The 23,361-nt window shown below is 44.5% G+C and overlaps 1 protein-coding gene across 1 annotated transcript in view; it reads left to right on the plus strand.

Annotated features, from left to right (window-relative positions):
* Positions 1–1,504: 1,504 nt before the first annotated feature.
* Positions 1,505–23,361, plus strand: part of PLB1 (phospholipase B1) — a 117,849-nt gene continuing 95,992 nt past the window's right edge. The window contains exons 1-10 of the mRNA XM_084623038.1: positions 1,505–1,593; positions 7,402–7,460; positions 11,509–11,572; positions 12,441–12,499; positions 14,606–14,646; positions 16,088–16,131; positions 16,922–17,006; positions 18,353–18,404; positions 19,539–19,625; positions 21,764–21,826. Coding sequence (XP_084479164.1) covers positions 7,419–7,460; positions 11,509–11,572; positions 12,441–12,499; positions 14,606–14,646; positions 16,088–16,131; positions 16,922–17,006; positions 18,353–18,404; positions 19,539–19,625; positions 21,764–21,826 — 537 coding nt within the window. The 5' untranslated portion in view covers positions 1,505–1,593; positions 7,402–7,418. The remainder of the gene's footprint in view (positions 1,594–7,401; positions 7,461–11,508; positions 11,573–12,440; positions 12,500–14,605; positions 14,647–16,087; positions 16,132–16,921; positions 17,007–18,352; positions 18,405–19,538; positions 19,626–21,763; positions 21,827–23,361) is intronic.

The following is a 23,361-nucleotide window of genomic DNA, read 5'->3' on the forward strand; positions in this document are numbered from 1 at the left end:
TCCTGCTCAGCTGCTTCCTAACTCAGTGGGCACCTAAATTCCACAGTTGCAGATGCGCCAAACTGTCCTGATTCTGCTGATCAGCTCAGCATCCTATCTCACATCTAAGCCCCGCCATGGCATTCACAAACTAGGTGTGGAACTGGGTCTGGTAGGTGTACCCAGTCCCTGTGCTCTGCAAAAAAATACAACTGGGAGCAAATGTATATTTTCTAATATAGCCAATAGCCCGGTGGTTAGCACACCACCCTGGGATGTGGGAGACCCAGGTGTGAATCCTCACTTTGCCTAATTTGGAGCAGGGACTTAAACCCAAGTTTCCCACTTTTCAGGAGAGTGCCCTCACCATTAGGCTATTGACTGTAATGGAGTGGGGAGGCAACCACTCTCATAACAGGCCTAGCTTAGGTGCTACTCAACAGTGGAATGTCTAAATCTTCTTTAAAAACAACGGGGAGTCCGGTGGCACCTTAAAGATGAACTGATTTATTTGGGCATAAGCTTTCGTGGGTAAAAAACCCCACTTCTTCAGATGCCTGGAGACATCCATGCATCTTTAAGGTGCCACCGGACTCCTGGTTGTTTTTGTGGATATGGACTAATACGGCGACCCCCTCTGATACTTGGTACCACGTAAGTCGTCTTAGTGGATCTAGCCCCAAGTTCTTAGCAGATTGTACAATGCTGTTGTCTTACCAACATTACTGTGTGCCTCGGCAACGTGGGAGGTAGTGGCATGCACAGCAGGACGCCGAGGGCTCTTCACCGGTGTTATTTGAGAAGGATCTTGGGAATTCATTGGAGAGATCATGTCACCAATGTGGCAGTGTTGTGTGCACAGGTCAGCAGGCTGTGGACTCAGTCATCAGACAGAGATAGCTATGAAGGTTTGGTCCTGTCATCAGGCTATCCCGTGGTGGAAGTGCTAGGTATGTCTTAGTTTGGATTCCACCTGGAGGGAAGATAGGCTGTGAAGGAGACAGAGTGACCTGCTGCAGGATAATTGAAAGGATGCTGTCCTTACGGAGACAAACATCTTGCTCTGTGCAGTCAGCAGTGGGGGGAAAATGGGTGGCCTCATGTGCCACTAGGCCCAGGAGATTTTAAGCCTTAGCAGAGACGTGGACTTCTTTATTTGCCTGTAAAGTGCTTCACACATCTACCATTATGGTGTATTATAATAATGTTACCTCTTTTGGGTCGAGCGGTTAGCCAAAAATTCTGAGTCTAGGAGATTGTTCCGGTTGGGAGTGGAAATTGGTGGTGGTGCAGTATTGCTTTGAAGCAATTTTGTTTGCACACAGAACTCTGTACATTCTTTGTGTGTCTGAATGTGGAAGAAACCAAGACCAAAGGAGTTTTTTTTAGCTTACAGCCAGGGCTGGCCTTTGACCAAGGCAAACAGGGCAGTTTGCCCAGTGTGATGAACTGAGGGGGGTGCATTTGATACCTCCCACATGACGTGACCTGCGGACCGAGAGCCAGCTGGGCTTAAGGAAGCAGTCAGCCAGCCAGCCTGGCCAGCGCCAGGGAGATAAAAACACACATAGCTGGAGAAGGAGGCCTCAATCCGCAGCTTGACTAGGCACTCAGGTAACTCCTCCAGGTAGGAGCAGCAGCAGCTGCCCAGGGCTCCCCACTCTCCTGGGACAGAGGGCCCCCTGCGTTAGAAGCCATGGGGAGTGGGCAGAGCTGTGCTGAAAGGCTCCTGATCTGATGTCTGGGGTGGGTGGCTGACTGAGGAGGAGAAGGGATGTGTGCGCCAGCAGCTTATCTCTATATGTCCCGGCTGGGGGCTTGGAGCAGCCTTCCTGCTATCTAGTTTGTGTGTTACTGTAGCAGGCCCACCCCCATCTTCCCTTAAGAGCCCCACTTGTCCAGGAAAGGGCTTGCTCTTTCCCCTGGCACTGCCGGAAGGAGCGCACACTTAACTCTGCACAGGTGAGCACCACACGAACCGGGGGCGCTGCTGCAGCCTGCTCCCATCCATCCCTTCCTTGCAGAGAGGGGACACATGGAGGGCCATGCAGGGTCACATCCTCCCTCCCCCCCCCCCCAGTTTTCTGCCAGGGTTTCCCTGCTGAGCCCTCGCCCTCCCTCTCCTGCTTGCTGAAGCCCGGGACCGGGAGAGGTGAACCAACAGCACATGCACCAAATGGCTGGGAGCAGTAGGGAAGAGCTGCTGCTTCAGCGCGGCAGGGAGAGGTAGGGTTGGAACAGCTGCTTTCCCATAGGGCAACTGAGGGTTAGGGGGAGGGCTGCCTGGGGGCAGAGGGCATGACTTGAGCTGTTGGGGGAAAATCTTCAAATTGCACCGCATCAGCAGGTGAGGGTCCTCCCTGCTCCCCTGGCTCAGTAGCTTCACTCCCTTGGTCCCAGGGGCTGCCTCCCCAAAGTCAGGCAGGTGGGTGCACAGGAGAGATGAGCGTGAGATCAGCTCCCCCATGTGCCTCCCCCGCATCTGAACAGGAGTGGGAGTGGGGACCACAGTGGGTAAGGGAGTAGCATGCTGGCTCACTGCGCTGTGTCCTGTCCCAGGGATGTTCCCAACACAGTGATTCTGTAGTTTAGTTTTAATGGCAGATTAACCAAGGAGTTTCCTTATTCTTGATGCAATATAGAAATGTGCATAGCACTTTGCCCAGCAGCTTAAGCAAGGCCCTGCCCCAGGGAATTTCAGTATACTGCTAAGTACAAGTACTGGAAACAGAAAGTTAAAAAAAAAAGAACCTGAGGGTGTGGATAAGCAATCAGGGATTGAATGAAAGGTAAGTGGGTTTCAAGGAGGTCATAGCAGGTAGGCTGACACCACGTACTTCATTTCTTTACTCCCATCTCTGACTTAATCCCATATTCTGCAACCTCATTCATCCCCTGGAAGTCCCTGGGGTTCCTGCTGTTAGTGTGAGGAAAATGTGTGGATTGGCTCTGCCACATCTCCTCTCCTTATCCCTCCCCCCACTTCAACCCTGCTGCTCTGGTGGCTTATAAATAGACTTGCTATAAGGCAATTTTTATTTTTTATAACTTTGATATGTAATATCAATTGTTTATTTTTAAGCTTTTTAGTATTTTTATAATTTTTACTTTTCAGTTGTGGGAAATTATGGGGGAGGCCAGATAATTTTTTAATGACAATAGAAGTTGAGAGTCAAAGAGTTCAAGCTTTAAAGCTGTTAAAACACAAACAGAGAGACAAGGGGGGTGAGGTAATAACTTTCTTTTGACCAACTTTGGTTGGTGAAAGAGAGAAGCCCTTTTGAGCTCCACAGACCAGGAGAAGAGCTCTGTGGGGTTCGCAAGCTTGTCTCTTTCACCAACCAAAGTTGGTCCAATTAAAGATATTACCTCACTCACCTTGTGGCTCTCATATCCTGATATCAACATGGTTACAACAATACTGCAAAAACCACTAAGTGTCAATATCGCACGTCAAAGACATACAAAATGAATATCCTAGAACCAGAAATGATTAGTTGATTTAACAATTCATTCACTAGTCCATTTGTAACAAGCCCAATTCAGAAGTATATTTCACTGAATTTTGACTCTAACAAGTTCTCAAGCCACATTTTTCTTGCTTTCCCTATCTGCAAATATTAATTATTACTGATGGAAATATGGTTGTGGATTTGAGTGTGTATGGTGAAATCAATAGCTAATTTCTAAGTTATCTGCAAAAAAAAACAAACCCTAGAGTTTTTGGGTGCCTCAGTATCCCCTGGAATCACAGTAAAAGTTTGCCTCCTCCCTCCCCCACCAAAATCTGAAGAGGCATCCCTGGCGAGCTAGGAGTGGCCAGAGGGCTGAGCCACATGCTAAGCACCGGGCACCACAAGCCACTACAGCAGCGCAGAAGTAAGGGTGGCAATACACCATATACCATGCCACCCTTACTTCTGCACTGCTGGGGGTGGTGGCGGTGCCTTCAGAGCTGGGCCCCCCTCCAGCACCCACCAGTATCATGTTGCCTTGCCAGTGCTTAATTTGTGCCAGGGCTGAGCTCTGGCATCTCTTTCAATACAATTAAACACTAGGGGAGGCAGCAGGGCCCAAAGGTGGTGGGGTGGGAGAAACCCAGGGGGCCTGGGGTGATGGGGGGGAAAGGAGAGGGCATCAAAATACAAGTTCGACCAGGGTGCCATTTTCCTTAAGGTTGGGCCTGCTTGCAGCCCACAAGTCTCTATAGACAACACCAAACCTGTCTCTTTCTCTCTCTAGGTCTTTACAGGATCACACTGTACTTACAGGTTCCTGCTTGGGTTGCTTGCCTCTCCCTTCTTCTCTGTTCTTCTGTGCGTTCTCTCTCACGCTGGTCACAACAGTTAGTGAATCCCCCTCAGTCCAAACTCCTGGGAAGGTTCACAACTCCCTTTTGGCTTAGGGGTGAGTGTTTGGCAGGGGCGACAGGGGCTCCTTATTAATTCATCCTGACAGATATGTTATGAAGGATGTGTTCACACCCGATCTCCAAGAGATTTGTGATTTATGCAGTACCTTTAAGCATAACAATATTCATGCATTGGGTGAGTGATAGAACTACAAAGATTTATATATGGTTTTAACTGTCTGCCATGAATGTGCTTTTAACATGTAGGAGTAAGCGGTATTGTTATTTGGTATGGTATTTGTTATTTAACAAATGTTAGTTCCAACCATAGTACCCACATATTGGATTCAATGACTAAAACATACCCAAGCTGTACATATTATGATCCCTTGCTTTTGGTGGTACATGCAGCATTCTTATGGTTTTATATTGTCACCAGGAACCTTTCAGGGTAACACAGATAAGAGTATAGTTTATTTCTTGTACCTGCAGACTGAGAGAGTGAGCTACTTGATTCAGTGACACAGGTGGGGTATCAACCACTGCACTTGCCTGGGAGGGGGTGAACTGAGGATGAGCGCTGCGTCAAGAGACTGGGCAACTCTCCCTGGGCTTTTAGTAGAGGAGGAGTAGCAGTACTCCTCCCGACTTGCTCCCCCTTACTTTAACTTCCAGATGCAATCATGTATAACATACAGCACACGTCTTTATTTTTTTGAAGTACAGCACTGAAATATTATCGTTATCACTTTAATTCAAAGGCTGGGTTTACAAAAGTGAGGAAGCCAATAAAGTTTATGGCTGCTAAGTTAGCAGTTTGCTGAAGTATAAAAGCAGGAGGAAGGAAAGACATTTTCATTGCTGACAACCCCTCCACCTCCCCATAAAGCCTAAGTGACATCTCTCCTAGAATATTCATTTCTCAAATAGCTAACCATGAAGCTTCTATCAGAGCTGTTCTTTCTTTGGCTGCTATCTTTGAAAGGTAAGGTCTTTGGACATTGAAAAGTCTTGTTAGAAAATGTGTGGAAGCTGATATTTTTCTAATGGTTGAAGTGCAAAGATCAAGTGAAAAGCAGACGCTTTCAAAGCAGAAAGATGAATGGTACAATCTGCATGTATGACTCTGGATGGCACACATGGCATGGTTATTGTTGATCATCTTAGGTAAATGTGATGGTGATGATAGTGTATGGTGTGTTTGTATCTTTCTGGAGACTGACCTCCCAGGTCTCATTCAGTTGGTGTACTGAAGTTTCCTGGAGGGAAGAACAGCACCAAAAGGTCAGACTATACATAATCCTTGTACCTTTGTGAATGTAGGCCTTAACGTCTCTGTGTTTTGGTTCCTCATCTGCAAAATGGGCAGAAGAATAATTCCTTTGTCATATCTACTTAAACTGTAAGCTGCTCAGGGCAGAGACTGTATCTCACAGTGTGTGCACACAACACCTAGAGTGTCCTGATCTTGGTTAGGGCCCCTAGGCAAAAAGAAGGGTGTGCATCACACTTGTTAGAAAAAAAGTTATCTCCCAACATTCTAGAAAGTATGGCAAAAATGTGTGTACGGAACCAAAAATAGGTAAAACACATGAAAACTGCACAAAGATTGGTCAGTCATATAAAACAATTCATGCTTTTACATGTAATGCCCTTATATTTGTCTAAGAACATGGATGGATAGCTAGACAAACACAAGTATTCAGAGGAAATTCTTGAGTTTCCTCTCTCTGTTGGACTCTAAAATGCTATTGTGCCAAACACAAGAAGACTCTAAAAACAGGCACCAACATCCAGGGGCTTGGAAGTTCAGACACCTGACTTCTATTCCCTAATCTCTTGGGCAAATCAGTTCACTGCTGTGTACTTCTGTTTCCCCGTTTGTAAAATGGAACCCTCCTGGGTAAAGCAGCTTAAGATATATGCATGAAAAGCATTATATGAGAGCTAAGTATTATCATGAGATTGACTCTACACTAGTGCTTCATAAGGAGAGGTGGTTCTGAACGCCCTTGAGTGGTTGGGAAGTGTAGATGTGGATCTAGATTCAAACTTTGCATCTAACCCCTATCTCATTAGAGCAAACCAAACCCAGGTATCCCATTCAATCCCTTGCCACATGAATTCTGAGAAATTCTGAATATAAACTGTTCTTTATTAAGAAAAGAGATTAATTTAAATGGAAATGAATGTAGATTCAGTCAGGAGAGGGAGGACCTCAGTACTCTCTGGCTCCACAGAAACTCCATCCATTGAAGCTCTCCAGTGGCAGATGAAGTTTCAAGTATTACATCACCAGAGCAAACTTTCATTGGCTAACCATAACCTCATGGGATGACACTGTTGCTTGCTGACTGTGAAAGGAGTAGCCTTATGTAAATTACTCCTTTCTTGGGAGTTATACCATGTACCTGTTTGAAATATTAATCTAACTATTCTAAATGTGTGTGGAATAAACAACCAAAGGCATCTCATAATGTCATATAAATTAAAGGCTGACTCAGACATTGAAATGTATTCTGGGTCGCAAATCTCATTTATGTTCTTATGAGAGAATTATTTATTTATACAGTGCCCTAGGTGCTCATTGCACTTTACAAATCAAATAAAAAAAGTCCCTGGCCTGAGGAACTTATAATTAAATTCAAGCATAACACAGCAGGGATCTCAATAAGTAATGTGTGGTGGCTATGGGGAGGACAAAGGGTACAGAAGCTAATGAGATCTGTTATATACACAGATCATAAAGTTAAGAGATGAGATTCACAGCTGTTGTAAACGGCTTTCCAGCATTTATTTTAATAGTTATGCAGATTGCATCCACAGAAGCTATGGCCCAATATGTTTAAAAACAGAGGGCATACATTTGGTGCAGAGTGACAGGCACTGGAGTGGAGATCAGCTTTGGAAACTGTGTGAGAGAGAAGAGGTGAAACTCTCTCCCTTTCAGAAATAGACACATTTAATTGTATCTCTATCTATTGAGGAGTTTATGCATGTTAGCAAAGAGTGAGTGAAATTCATTGCTAATGGATTGTTGGATTTTTCTCCACCCCCATCCCCTTCCCAAGGCACTGCAGCTCATCCCATGATGGAAAGTAACTACCTCAAGAAACAAAAGAAACTGGAGGTAAGTCCCTGGCATGAAGAAAGCTTTAGTTTTTTCCATTCTCAATACCATACCTGCCACCACCTGATGTCCTGCTACATTGTTGTGGGTAACCCCTCAATGAGAGAGAGAGAGAGAACAGAACCCTGTGGTCTGGATTATTAGTAACTGTGCACAGGGCTGGCCTTACCATGAGGTGAACTGAGGCGGTTGCCTCAGGTGCCAGACTGTGGCGGGGGCACCACTAGGACCCAGAGTTTCAAAGTTTGGACCCAAGCGAGTGGGCATGGGAGCATAATTTGAGCTCCCCCCCTCAGGTGCCAAAATGTTGTGGGCCGAACCTGACTGTGCAGAATTAAATGCAACATAAATAAATACTCTTAATGTTACGTTAATGCTAGATCAGGCCCTGCAAAGTCAAGAAGTTCCAAGATAGCTTGGGCAGGGCTAGCAGCACCACCAATTTATTAAGGTTGCCCTACACTTCCCATTGTAAGACCCTGTTTGTAATTGCTTACAGCTGCCAATCTTGATTCGTTTGGACTGAGATTTTAAATGCGGCATATTTGCCCTAGGCTAAATTTGTCTGCAAGATTTCAGCCAAAATAGTTCAGCCATTTCCGGGAACAAGGTTTAATGTTGTTTTATCGTCTTAAAAAATGGAGACCTTTCCTTTGAAATGCTGCAGCACCCCCATGCTTTTGGAGCAGGGCCTTGAAATTTGGCAGGTGGGGTGGCCTTTGTATCAGGGATGTGCCCTTTTGCCATCCCCTTGCAAATCCACCCAAATTTACCCAAGACATTAAGTCTTTTTTAAAAAAATGCAGTTTGCACATGCTCTTACTAGATCTTAACAACTAAAATCTGAGACGATTCCATCCTCACTGAGCACAGTCTAACCTCTCTCAGCTCCTATGTCTGACTGAACTGTGCATGTGACCACCCTCCTACACACAGAGTGATTGAGCATGCTTCTGCCCAGGGCTTTGGGAGCTCAAAAGGACTTTCCTTGTGGGGTGCAGCCTGGTAGGAGAACTAGGAGCAGGGAGCCTGTCTCTCCTGTGCTGTCAGTGACCCGCCCTTTGCTGGTACTCAGGCAGCATGGCGGAGGAAGCCATCTAACTCAAATGCAGAGGGGACAAAAGCTGGACCTGGGGAGAGGGAAAGGAGTAAGTGGGACAAGGAGTGTGATGGGACAGGGACTAGAAGTTGGAAGGAGAGAGAGAGACTGGGACTGGTTGCAATATTGCTAACCCCAAATTTTCCAAAATCACAAGTCAGACCCCAAAAATCAAGAGATTTTTTTTTTAAAGTTTGTATTGTGTTTTTGGTCTGCCACAACCATAAGATCATCGGAAGCAGAAAGTCTGGCTCCCTGTGCTATGCCAGTGTTCTCCTGTGTGCCTGCCAGAAGAGCTCTCTCGGGAGCTGCATTACCATGGACTGAGCTCTCCAAGGCTGCAGACTAGTGGCTGTAGAGAGGGCTCGGCAGGAGGTAATGCTAACTGAAGTATCATTAACAGTATTGCCCACCTCAAGAGATCAAAACTCATGCGTCAGACTCCATAAAATCCATGAGATTATTATTTTAAAAAGATTATATTGTGTTTTGTTCTGCCTTTTGATTTTTGAACTCCCCCTGCCCACCCACAGGGCGTGTGTGAGACAATTAATGTTGCCCACTCTTCCAAATGTATTGGGTAAGGTGATGTTGGCCCTCGGAGCTCTCACCCTCACATTTGCCTGTCCTCTGCCAAGCAATTAATTCTGCCCCAATCCAAATCAGTTCTGCCACCCAGCCTCACCTCTGCTACTTCTGCAGGTACAGGGCTTTTCTACCTCTTGCCAGGCCTGGGTGAGGCAGTTTCAGGGGATCTTCACCCCCTCTCAACTCTTTCTTAGGCTTGGTGTTGCAGGCAATGGGGAAGAGCAAAGGAGCCATCCCTGTTGCTCACAGGGGAAGGAGAGAACAGAACTGCAGGGCTCCCTCCTCTCCCTCCCTTTCTGTGAGACTGATGTTGGTTCTTGAAGGGAGGGGAAAGTGCTGTCTGCTTCCTGAAGCAGCTTTTACTGGCTGCTCTTCCCCCCCTGACTAGCTGTTTTCCCCCTTGCCCCACCTCCTGGGATTTCCCCCAGACAGGGATGACATTTGCAAGAGGGCTGGAGCTTCTCCTGTCATTGGGCGACTGGCTCAATCACACCAATGTGCAACACTGTGGTTGGGCAGAGAGACTGGGATTAGAAACCAGAGCTGGGGAGACGGGGCCTGGAAGCTGGGGAAGGAAACAGGAGGACTGGGAGCCAGTTAGCTTTGGGGGCGGAACACTGAGATCAGACAAGGAGCTGGGGAAAAAACTGCACTGGCTGGATGAGGAGACTGGGACTAGGAACCAGTGTGGGGAGGGAATAGAGGCAGTACAGAGAAGAGCCTCATCTGACGGGAGCAGGGAGGAGAATTGGGACAAGAAGCCAGGAAGAATTTGGGGGTGGGGAAACTAAGTCTGGATGAGGAGTTTGGGGAGTGAGGTTAGGAGTGGGAGCCGTGTAGGGTGAGACAGATTGCGCAGGCAACCTTAAATCTGCTATTTCCTAACTTTTGAATACTGGACTTTGCAATATTAATAATATTCTTATAACTTAGTTTTTTGTGCATAAGAGATTTATGCTGTGTGAAACAGCTTTCGATGGATCCTTGAGTTATAGCTTGGTATTATGTTTCTGAAAGTCTGTAGAATATCTATAGATGAAACTCGCCTTTGTCCAGAGAGTGGGACAAAGTCTGTGCACCACCTAAGTCCTCAGACATGGCTTAGGTGTTGCACAGGTCTTGTGCTGGCCCTTTACACAGTGGTAAGCACACCTTATTGGAATAACCTATAATCCTGCTCTAGACCCACCAGCTCACTAACCATGCCAGGGGGCTGGGGAAATCCCTGCAAAAATGAACTGGGATCACATCTGTGCAGACTTTATGGTCGTCAACAAAAAATGAATCTGAGGACCTACCACTCCCAATGTACAGCTTACTCCAAAGGATGAAACTAATATGGTTCTTGAAATTTCTCTAAAAAGCTATAGAATTTAATAGAGAGGGATCTCATTTCTATAGATTTATTTTGGAACCATCCTACAGAATTCTGTAGCAGGGTGTAATTTTCCCCTTAAAATCCCTTGTTGTCAGAGGGTATGTCTACACTGCAATTAAAAACCCATGGCTAGCCCAGGCCAGCTGACTGGGGCTTGTGGGACTCAGGCTAAGGTGCAGTTTAATTGTGGTGTCGCTGTTTAGGCTTGGGCTGTAGCCCAGGCTCTAGGAATCTACAAGGTGGGAGGGTCCCAGAGCTCGGGCTGCAGCCTGAATGTCTACACCACAATTAAACAACCCCTTCGTCTGAGCCCCAGTCAGCTGGCATGGCCCAGACGCAAGTGTCTAATTGCAGTGTAGACATTCCCAGAGAGACGTTGGACTGAATGGGCCATGAATTCTGTACTAGTTTCATCCCTGTGCCTCTAAGGGTGGTGAATATTGGTGGGACAGTATGAGGGGAATCTGATTCTGCCACTAGCCATGATTAAGGCTGCAAGTCTGTCACGGAAGGCATGGAAATAATGGATTCCGTGACTTTCTGGGACCTCCAGGACTTCTGCAGCGGCTGGTGCTGACCCCAGGGCCACCTGAGTAGCTGGGGCGGCCCTGGAGCCAGCTGCACTGGCCACTGCTCTGGTGGCCCCAGGCACTGGGAGCAGCAGCGAGGCCCCGGGCCACCCCCCACCCATAGGAGCGGTGACGGCAGGACCCCAAGCCACTCCCCACCCCTCAGCACGCAAGATTTATTTAGGGGTATTTTTAGTAGAAGTCATGTGCAGGTCACTGGCTGTGACTTTTTTTGGTTATTGCCCGTGACCTGTCTGTGACTTCTACTAAAAATACCTCTGACTAAATCATAGTCTAAGTCACATGCTGTAACCATTTGGTGAATAGAGATCTTTAGGCCTCTTGATCCAACATTTTACCTTAGCCTAAATTCCCTTGTTAAAAAGAAAAGAACCCATCTGTTTGCTGTTACAGCCTCTGAGAAGATTCCAGTTTCCATGTGAGCTAGAGAAGCTGTCTCATTCTCCTGCATCTTCAGGTCTGTGTTTAAAAATCATCCTCTTGGAGGCTTTTCCTCCTCTAAGCTTGTAGAGAGACATTGACTCCACACTACAAGGTTAGGTTGACGTAAGCTGCTTTGCGTCAACGTAGCTGTGGGAGTGTCTTCATGTAAATTTGGCTCCCCCCAATATAAGTGCCTCTCTATGCTGATTTAGTAACACCACCTCCCTGAGCGCTGTACAGTCACAGTCAATGTAATAAAGTCGATGCAGTGTCAGTACAGACATTGAGTTGCTTAAGATGACTGTTACTGGCTTCCAGGAGCCATACCACAATGCCCCATGCTGACAATACAATTGGTAGAAGCGCTCCTGGTGAGGACGCACACCGCCGACACAAGCAGCCAAGTGTGTGCACACAAATGATTTAATAACTGTGGTGGCTGTATGCTGACAGAGGTTAGGTTGACATAATTTTGTAGTGTAGACATGGTTATGGACTGAGTTTGAGTCTGGGAGCTAGGAATTCCTGAGTTCTAATCCAGACGTAATAATAGGGCAAGTGACTTTACAAGTCTGCCTCAGTTTCTCCATCCCTGTATTGGGGATAATGATACCTATGTCAACAGCTCACAGGACTGTTGTGTGATCTTTTGTTATTTGCAAAGTGTTTTGAGGATGAAGGCTGAAATTTCCGAAGGAAGCTAAGAGAGTCAGGCACCCAAATCTCATTGAAATTCAATGAGTATCGGACTTTGGCTGCTTTAAAACTCCCAGCTGAAAAGCCCAATATAAATGCCAATAATGATTATAATTTACTCTGCTGTGTTTTCACATCGAAGAATGTAATTATTTTTTCAAAGCCACTGATCTTTCTAACATGAAGACCTTGATTTATCTCTGCAGTTCATACTCTGAGGCCATCTGACATTAAAGCAATTGCTGCCATAGGAATTTTGCAAACTGTAAGTATAACAGCAAGGTGTGTTGACTATAATACTTCACCGTTAAGAGCTCAGTCCCGTTTCTGTTGAAATCAGTAACAAAACTCCTGCTGAGTTGAATGGTGCAGAATGTGGGCCCTAAAGGTCTGTACTTGCTGGTGGTGTGATCAAGACTCAAAACTTTTCACATGTTTTTAAAGGTTTCGAGTAAATGGAGACAAGAGGTAGCTGATATTAACCACTTACCATACGATAGCTCTGATTCTATCAGTACCCAACTGACTTCATGCAGGAGGAAATGCAATCAGGGTCTATAAACACTTGCACAGTGAGAAGATATTTGATAAGAGGACTCTTTGCAAATATAGGCATAACAAAATCCAATAGCTGGAAGATGAAGCTAGAAAAATTCAAACTGGAAATGAAGTGCAATTTTTATCAGTAAATAACTATTGGAACAGGTTACCAAGAGATGTGGTGGATTTTCCATCATGTGAATTCTTTAAATTGAGATCGGATGCCTATCTAAAAGGGATGCTCTAGTTCAACCACAGAACTGTGGGCTTTTCCTGGGTGAAATTCTCTGGCCTGTTCTATGCAGGCATTTAGACTAGTTGATCATAATTTTCCCTTCTGGCCTTAAGAATTTGAGTATAAATCTATGGAAGAGAGTTGGACCTAAACAGGAATGTTTGATCAGAACTCCCTTGAGTGCTAGGGAAGCTTGGATACATATCTGGATCAGAATTTTGTAGCCCAGGCCCATAACTACAAAATAACAAAGTTGTTTGTCACAACTACCATATATTTCCTACTCTGTATTCCTAAATACTTTAGAATCAACAGCGAAGGATCTTGTGGAGGTGGTGAGTTTTTTTTGTTTTGCTTCAAAACAAGATTGAAATCCCAGTTGCTGAAATATGAGGGAGTCCATTTGGGTAACTATCCTTCCTGTTGAATCTGAGATGCAGAATACAATATTGCTGCAGCACTAAGAACTGGAAATCCCTTAATTTCTTTGTTGTGCCCTAATCAGCCTGAAATTTATATTGAATGTGTGTTGTGGGATAACTGGAGATGCACAGAGAGGGGAAAACGGGGATAGGAGAAACCAGAAAGATTTGGGGGAATCTCAAACTTGTAGAAGTTTCACAAACAATTTAACATTTTAGGGTCTAATCCTGTGAGGTGATGTGCATCCTCAACTCCCTTTGCGGCTGGCTGTGCTTAGCATCTTGTAGGAAATACTTAGAGCCTCACAGAGTTGAGATACGTATTTGTAAAACATCTCAGTATTACCCATCTATCTGCCATAACTTCCTATAAGGTTTTGGGTTGCAGAACTCATGAATTTCTAACAGTCAGAATTACTGTATTCCTCCTGATTTCTCCCCTTTTGAGAAGAAATTATGACACTTGGTCTGCCCTAACTCTTGAGTTTCCTTTACCAGAACTAAGAATCCTTCTGTCTTCCCTTGTATCTCTGCACATGGTCTTCCATATTAAAAAGACTCTTCTTATGTTAATACCTTGAATGGCATGGGTGAGAGACGCTATAGAAAGAAATGTATGAATGGTTTGCATTTAAGGCATACAGCCTTTGGGAAAGGAGACATCTCTAGGTCTGTGTCGGTTCAACCAAAAGCCCACTGAAATCAGTGGGCATCTATCTATTTTAGGATTGTACACAGCCTCCCATAACTGTAGAAGCTGGGCACCTTCCATATAAAATCAATACTAATAGCTAAGTCCCTAGTGGACTTCACAGAGTCTTGATGACTTAAATGGACTTTGGATCATGTCCCCTGTTGGAAAGAGATTGGGCGAACAGAAACTTCAGTATAGTTTAAAAAGCAGTTCATTCAGCTATACAAAAGTGTGGTATTTCATCTTTTAAAACTCTTTTGATACATAGAATGCACCGTTAGAATGTACCAAAGAAATGGTCTCCAAACTGTAAGCGAACTGCAATAAGGAAACCTTAATTATGTGTTGTAATTTAAAATGCAATGGAGAAAAATGCTATTTACCACAGTGAATATCTGAAATACAAAACTGGACTATGACAGAGGTAGTCTACTATTTGCTTTATTAATAGCACTTTTCTTGTTCCATGCTTATTTACAGACCCCAGATTCTAGGATGGATCATGAAGATTTACTCAAAAGGTAACAGTGAACTTTCATTGGTTAGCATTGGCTACTGCTATGATGTCAATTTACACAGCTGCACATGACAGGGATGAAGACCAGATTCTAGGGAGTACCCAATTTTCATCCCATCCACAAAATTGTTCTTGTGCCTGGGTGTGCAAGAGCAGGGTAGCGGACTTCTTTGAAAAATTAGAATCTGAGCCATTATGTCCCTAAAAAGAAAAGGAGGACTTGTGGCACCTTAGAGACTAACCAATTTATTAGAGCATAAGCTTTCGTGAGCTACAGCTCACTTCCTCAGATGCATATCGTGGAAACTGCAGCAGGCTTTATATATACATATTCTCTGTGTATATATAAAGCCTGCTGCAGTTTCCACGATATGCATCTGAGGAAGTGAGCTGTAGCTCACGAAAGCTTATGCTCTAATAAATTGGTTAGTCTCTAAGGTGCCACAAGTCCTCCTTTTCTTTTTGCGAATACAGACTAACACGGCTGCTACTCTGAAACCTGTCATTATGTCCCTACTCATTCTTAGTCAATATAGTTTTTGCTTAAAGAGCACCTTTTACCCCAGGATGTCAGATGTTTTATAAATGTTGAGTAAGCCTCATAAAAACTATGATGAAGCCTGTATAGTTAGTGGTATCGCCTCCTGCTTACAGATGGGGAAACAGGGAAGGGACTTGCCCAAAGGCATGCGGGGAGTCATTAGCAGAGTGAAGAATAGAATCCATGAGTCCTGATGGCTAGTCCCCTGCGCTAACCTTGAGACCACATTCCACGGATGCTGGAATGATCCACCGTGCTCCTTGGCCATGTTTTGTACAGTTTTCCCACTTGTCAGGGTTGTTGTTACATTTGAAGTAAAATAAGAGTCTGACCCTCATTTGGTGCAAATATATTTAGCTTCATTGCAGTCACTAGAGCTATGCCAGTTTACACCAGCTAAAATTCTAGACTAAAATTTAAAAATGATACTTCTAACCGTGCATGTACAAACATACATGCTCACTCACTGGTGTGTGCCATTGCAGGGCCAAATGCATCAACTGGGCACTGAAATTGTTTATTTGCATGCATAAATGCAGCTACTTGCACGCACACTATTTATGTAAATGTTTAGCAGAGGGGTTTAGGTTAGATGGGAATAAGGTTGATAAGTTACAAACAAATACTGTTGGTAAAGAGTTGACAATTACTACTTCCTTTACCTTTATATTAAGCCCTGAAATCAGTGTTCTGTTGTGACTCAGCAACAGCGGGTGGCATTACTAAAATCTAGGGAAAGTGGGGGAGACAGATCCCATTCCGATGGGGGAGCAGGTGTAGTGATTTTATCAGCTGTTAGAAGAAACACAGAGCTCTTGAGAAGAAATCAGCACTGTGCTGTAACATGATTTTGATTTTTGAGAAATGTGACAAAAATCAACTCAGGTTTTTCTTCTATTTATAGCCCAGAAAGGACCCTCCTTCAGGCGAGCATGGGAACACTATCAGGTGTGTCTTGCTGTGTTGTTCTCAACACTGAACTCTAAGCAAATCCATTGCCAGGTATCATTAAATGTGTGGTTGGTCCTGCAGCTTTGCTAGGCTCTTTAGAGAGGGTGCAGCATCAGTGCGTAGTGCAGCCATAAGTGGGGTGTCAGAGTGAGCTAAGGGAGGGCCACTCTGGAGGCAGAATGCAAATCCCCTGGAGTGCAAGGGAATTTCACAGAATAGCTCTCCAGTGACCTCTCCAGCTGACATTTTTGGATAGCACTGATTTGCTGTGGAGAGCATTGTAGCCACCTCTCCTCGGGTGCAGACAGGATCACCACAACACTGGGATTAGGGAAGGTACTCTTTCCATCTCCCCAAAATCTTCACCCTAACAAGTTAATGTCTTCTTCATTTTCCATGGGCACAAATGGGGCTCTTTTTAATCTTGGAAATTCCTTCAGTGCTGGGGGAAGTTGGTTGTTCGTACTCCCTGTAAATATCCTCTCTTCCATATAATGCCCCATGGCGGCCTAAATCCTCTGTGCACAGCTCCTGTTGCTACAATTGGGAGATACCCAATACCCAGGCGGCACCAGGGCTAGAACAGATCATTCCAACTTCATGCCACTGTTTCAAAACTCATAACACAGAGGAACAACATCACTGATAAGAGCGGAGGGTCCCTGATGCCCACCAAGAAGCCTGAGATCCTAGCAGTTTGTGGCTGATTTGATTCTGTTACGGGTGAAGAGGCAGAGTGGTAGTTCCCAGGATCTGGGAATGTACTGACTGTGTGTGTGTTGTTCAGCTCTTGTTAGCAGGTTTAACCCCTCTGTACTGCATCAGCCACTTCCTCCCAAAACTAGCAGAACAGTGTCCGGAACCAAAGCTATGTAAGTTCTTTTTTTAGCTGAATAATGAATTTAGTGTTGGTGAAAGGTACAGGGCTGAAAGCCCCATGAGAATGAAGTCCTTTAACTGTACTCAGAACATGTAGAGCAGGGACAGGACAAGCTTTCCTAACACCAAACCCCGCCAATGTGACTCAACTTTCTCGTATCCGGAACAGGAGTGACAAGTGGCTCTGTGGCCCAGGGCTGGATTAACTCTCCTGTGGGCCCTGGGCTATTAGATTTTGTGGGGCTCCTGTATACAAGTCTTTTTCCTAATTTAAAACAAAATGATCACAATTATGGCATGGAGGCTATTAACGCTATACTAAACTTGCCCTTTAATTAACATAAAGCCGTTCTGTGGTTACATTTCAGTCTTAAAACACGTGGAATATAGTTATATTAGTTCAAAATAGCCTACTTCTTACCTTAGAACAGCTATTATATTAGTTTCTTTCTGGGAGGGAGTTTGGGTGCAGGAGGGGGCTCCAGGCTGGGGCAGAGTGTTGGGGTGCAGGAGAGGGTGAGGGGTGCGGGCTCTGGGAGGGAGTTTGGTGCAGGAGGGGATTTTGACATGGGGTAGGGGGTTTGGATGCAGGAGGGAGTGCAAGGCCACAGGCGGCTCCCCACTGGCGGGGCAGCAGAGCTCAGCCTGTTTGCCTGCCTGCCATAGCCCCACGCCGCTCCTGGAAGTGGCCAGCTGCTGGCACGTCTCTGCGTACCCCTGGGGGAGAGGGGGACAGCGTGTCTCCATGTGCTGCCCGTGCCCACAGGTGCCAACCTGCAGCTTCTGCGGGGATGGAGCTGGGGGCAGGGGCAGCGTGTGGAGCCGCTCTCGCCCCACAGGGGCTACAGAGACGTGCCAGCAGCCGGTCACTTCTGGGAGCGGAGTCGGGCCATGGTGTGCAGGCAGCCTGCCTGAGCCCTGCTGCGCTCCTGGATTTTTAGCGGCCCGGAGATCGCGATCAAGTGGCAGAGGCTCCAGGATCAACCAGTCGATCGTGATTGACAAGTTGGTGACCACTGAATTGTATATAATTATGGATTTATTTTTTCGGGGCTCGCCTTAGCTCAAGGCCCTGGGCTGCAGCCCGTAAAGCCCCTGCGTTAATCCGGCCCTGCTGTGGCCCATTTAACACACCAGATCTTTTGATTTCAGATGAGCCCTTCCTTTTTGCATCAGCTAAACAATTTAGTGGGTTGAATGGGGGTAAACAGATGCCTAGCAACCTGACTGTGTCTTTGGATTTGTACCTAAGTCCCATGCTGTTCTTTTCAATGATTAAATCTGCCAAAGTGTTCTTTAAAAATGACTTGACAATTTCTGCTTTCCTTTTGTGCAACAGAAGCATACTGGATCAAGCTAAAAAAATGGTGAAATGCATGAAAGAGAACCAGGTATGTTTAAAACACTCAGCATAACAATGAACACCAGCACTTGGGGGTGGGGGGTGGAAAGGGGAGGAAAGAAATGAGAAAAAATAATCAAATTTCAAAACATTTTGAACTTCAAAATGTTGATGAAATTTTGAAGTTTAAGATATTTTTGACCAGTTCTATTGAACACAAAACAAAGGGTCTGTTAGATATGGAAAATGCTGCCTTAAAAAAACAAAACAAAAAAACAGTTACTGAATTCCGGTGTTTCTATTAAAAACAAAATTAGTCTTGCCATCCCAAAGAACCTACTGTTTGCTTCTGAAGACGTTTCTCCCTATTTGTCGTGGTGTTCAAAATATTTGGTTAAAGTTAATCCTAGTTTGCCTCCTGCTAATCAAGGATGCTTGATCCCTATGATGGCATGTGGCCTGCTTAGGAATCCTGCTGGAATATAATAGAACTCAGTAAGTCTCTCCCATTTCCTCATTTCACCTTAGGGTGGAATTATCACAAACGCCCACTGAGTCTGCTCTCACTAACATCAATGGTTGACTTCAATGAGTGCAGAGTTCAGCCAATGCTGGGCGCTCTGAAAATCCTATCCTGAAACTTCATGCACTAATTTCCTTGTATCCTGCCCCATTGTTTGGGTCTAAACATTTGGAGACCTGTGACTTGGTAAAAGGGTCTTGGCCTAACTGGCAAATGTGATTGTTCAACTGACTCTGTGGCTCACTTACTATTTTCTGTGCTGGGAGCCCATGGTACTGCATGGTCCTTGACGTTATGGGAGCATGGCCCACAGGTGTTTGGGATTAGACTTAGCATAAAATTTGGTGAATTCAAATCTCCTGTCCAACTGTTCTTTGGTATGTCTTGTGCAGCACAAGGCTAATGTGGGTCAACAGGCCCCGTACACCCATGTTCTCATGTCTCATGGCATCTGCATCACTCACAAGTGTTCAGCTGACTTGAACTCAGCTGATTCTGGTGGTTTCGAGTTTCTGCTAGAGGCTTCACCTAAACCCACAGGAAAGAGGGCTAATGGTTGGTGGGTGGGGAATGCAAGTGATGAGCAGGGCTCTTATCTTCTCCCTAGTGCCATTGGTACACAATGCACCAACTGCTTTCTCTTGTGCTCTTTCCTTTCAGATGATAGATTTCCAAAATGACTGGAAGCTAATCACAGTTTTTTTTAGTGCTGAAAACCTGTGTTCTTCCTGTGCCTCTACCCACCAGGTAAGCTGCCCGGAGTGTGGTCTAAATCTGAGCAAGGAATCCCAGCTCTGACTATGGGACCTTGGGATTATTATGAGCACTGACCTAAAACCTCAGCCATACTAGAACCTGGAACCTGAATCTAAGAGTTACTCATCCAGTCAGGAAACAAACATACCATAAGACTCAAAACAACTTGAATTAAGAATATCATACCAGCTGCAGAGCAAGACTTACCTGCAGATGCTACCGGTGAATAATTTCAATAATGAATGAGAAGAGCATGATCTCTTTACACAGATATTAGAGTGATGTGAACTATGTAAGTACCAAATACATTCTGTGAGCAGAAGAGGCATAAATTAATTCAGTACGTTATTCATTATGAATTTCTTGTCCACCTCAACCCAGTACTCACGGAAGGAAAAGTGCTACTCACTAAATCTCCAACAGCACCTCCGACAGCATGGCTGTTTTCCTTAGGGATCTCCCATCTCGTCCAACTCAACCTAGGCTGTGAGAGCTGACAAAATTGAAGACCTAGATGGAATGGCTGAAGGTGGTTGGTATATCCAATCGTTTGCTTTGAGCAGCCAGTGTCCCAAGTCAGATTCTGATGTGAAAGCTAAATAAAATGAGATGTCTTGTGTGACTTAGGGTATGCCTACACTGCAGCGGGGAGAGGGTCTCCCAACCCAGGTAGACAGAAGTGCACTAGCTCTGCTTGAGCTAGCATGCTAAAAATAACCATGTGATCTTTGTGGCACAGGCTAACCACGTGAGTATGTACCCCTGTTGGCCTTGTGGGATAAGGGTTAAGGTTTGGTCTCAGGTGGACAGCAGAAAAGGAACAAAAAAACCAAGCAAACAAAAAAGTCTCTTTAAAAGTGTAAATATTTTTCTTTGCCCCTCATTTTTCATCAGGCTACAATGTTACCTTCTTGCTTCTCTTTTTGATGTCTTTATTCTATGTGGGTTCTGGTACCACTCTCATGTCCATAGTATCTGAGCACCATCTAGTAGCACATGTGACAGTTCACTGCATCTTCATCATCCTTCCGAGGAGTTTCACCATTTTGGGGCACTCTGTCCACTGCAGTTTTACATTTGAGCATTTATATTTTGAACTCACCACTAAGCACCTTCCTGCTTGCCCAGCAAATTCAGCTGAAAGGGGTCAAATTCAAACTGGAGAGATGAGTGAGTGGCAGATTCTCCTTCTTCTGGTGTCACTTGTCTCCTTGCTGAACCACCCCGGCTATTGAGTACTTTTGTTTCTGGCTCATAAAGATCCTTTGAAAAAGCAATTTCTCGGTGCCTTTGGTGTGCATCAGGTTGTATTAAATTGTCTGTTTTTTGTTTTTAAAAAAAAATCCCATGAAATGATAAAGCCTGAACCATCTTCTCTCCCGCAGGGCTTTAATCAATCCTCTGAAAATTACTCTATTCAAGGAGTGGAGAGGAGATAACAATCTATAAATTCTTGAGAGGCAGTAACACAAAAAGAAAGAAGGAATCATTGAAGAGGGTTAAGGGGGCATAATAAGGAGTGAGCTGAAAAGGGGAAATTTAACTAAGAGGTCAGTTAGACTTAATGGAACATGTACTAAGGAAAGTCACACAAGCGCTTTTGCCAGAGGTGGCCAAGAGTGAATTGGATGAGGCATTTACAAGGTTAAAATAGAGGCATGCTACACAAGGAGTGGATGATCTGTGACCTGAGTGTGTCTTCCCGCAAGGAAGGTAATATCTGTATGAAGATCATTTTCTGTTAGTAATGGCTTTATTGAGGTAATCTGCTCCAAGGATGGCATAATAGGTCTCTTCCATTTCAGAGTCTTCAGATGAAAAAACTCTCTCTTTGAGTCTGTGATTTTATGTTTAAATTGTCTAATCATACCCAGTTAAATCATATTATTGGATCCTAGATTCCTCTTGCCTTAGGTGCTGGATAAAGCTGAATTTACAATGTGACTATTACCAGTAGTATCTCTGGTACATTAACTACATGAATGGAGCCCATCACTTCTGAGAAACATGTGACTTTTTTGCTTTTCCTGATGGTCTTGATGATGGCTTGAATGGTCTTTTCCAGCTCTGTGCCATGAGCACATGAATATTTCCACACACCCTGTTCTAAATTATTTCTCTCTTAACAGGATAATCGCTCACTGGACAGCATGGAAAGACTTACCGGAGTCTTGGACTTCTTGTGTCAAGAAGTAAGATCTCTTCACCAGGTTTAAGCCTGTACGGTACCTGATTCATTTGCCAGGTTCCCCCAGGTTCCCTTACTGAGCTACATGTATAGCTGCAAAGCTACTGGGTTGGATTTTCAAAAGTGGCTACGTCACTGAAGGTCACATATCTCTCCTTGAATTTAATGGGATTCGTGCTTCTAAGTCAGTCACTTTTGAAAATCCCACCTATTGTCAACAAATGTTTTATTCACATACACTTTATAGATGAAAAGACATTTAAAAATGGGGATATATACAAAGAGATAACTAGATGTTTGGGTGTCCAGCTAAGGCCTATGCACCACTTAAGCCCTGTTTTGACATCTTAATTGGTGCATTAACCTTGTGACCCCTCTGCACAGGAGTAAATTTCACTCCTGTTGAGCCAGGCAGTCCACGAAAATATCACCATGTTTATTCATTGATGTACATAATACAGGGTTATTGGGGACTAGTCAAACAATCAGACTAGCTAACACACAAGATGTCAATCCTCTAGTAATGACTGGTGCCGACCAAAGATGGGCGTCACCCATTTAAAAAGATCATGTTGAGTTTTTTTCCCTTTTCCATTTTCATCTGAAGACCACAGTGCAAGTCATTTCCTGCTTGTCCATCCACTGCTCCAGGCAAATCATTATTTCAGTGAAATATGCTGAACCTAGACCATACTGCTTTATTAATACAACTAGCATTTATAAGTACATCTCAATGGTAAATAGAACCTTTCTGTGTTTACTGTGAATCCTAGCTAAGGTATTTGTATAGCACCCATCAAGAATTTTGTTTTTTCTCTAAGGTCTAATACATATGCAAAAACTATTACTCTTTGAATGTATTGGGCCAAACCCTGAAGCCTTTTCATCATTTTTCACTCAAATCTCACTCCACAGCTCAGCTGTCACCAGTTTCAGTGAGAGTTTTGCCTAAGTCCCATTGGCTCATTATCATCAGAATCTCTTCCCTTCCCTTCTTATGTTTCTGTTCATGTCACTCACGCTCATAACAATGAGATATCTTTATGCACGTCCTTTAGGAAAGCTACGTCTTGATTTGGGAGAAAGGAGGTATGAGAGATTAGTACTCCAGTGTAACAAGGAACATTTCACCTCTAGGCCTTGCATACTTCACTATCTAAATGGTAATTCACCTGGTCAATTGCAATGTAGGTCAGTAATAAATGACAGCTGTCATCACCTGGTGGTCTTTCAGTGATGTATGTAAAATGAGTTGATTGGCCGCAGTTCACAACCACATCACAACCCATCTTCTCAAATTAATGTTACCCTGGCTGGCAGTCACAGGAGGAGGGCCATGGACTGAATCAGCCATGACTGAGATCACTGATTCTTTGAGAGGGTCCCTCCTGGTCAAGGGTAATGCACATTGATGAGTTTGAAGGAAGCTGTACCAGTTCTGTGAATAAGTAGAAATCTTCACAAGCAATAAGAGAGTACTATTTTAAAAATGAATAAAAAGCTCTAATTGCAAATACTGCAAGTTAATTTTCTACCTTT

The sequence above is a fragment of the Lepidochelys olivacea genome, assembly GCF_965140295.1.
Source record: "Lepidochelys olivacea isolate rLepOli2 genome assembly, chromosome: 3".
Taxonomy (NCBI): Eukaryota; Metazoa; Chordata; order Testudines; family Cheloniidae; genus Lepidochelys; species Lepidochelys olivacea.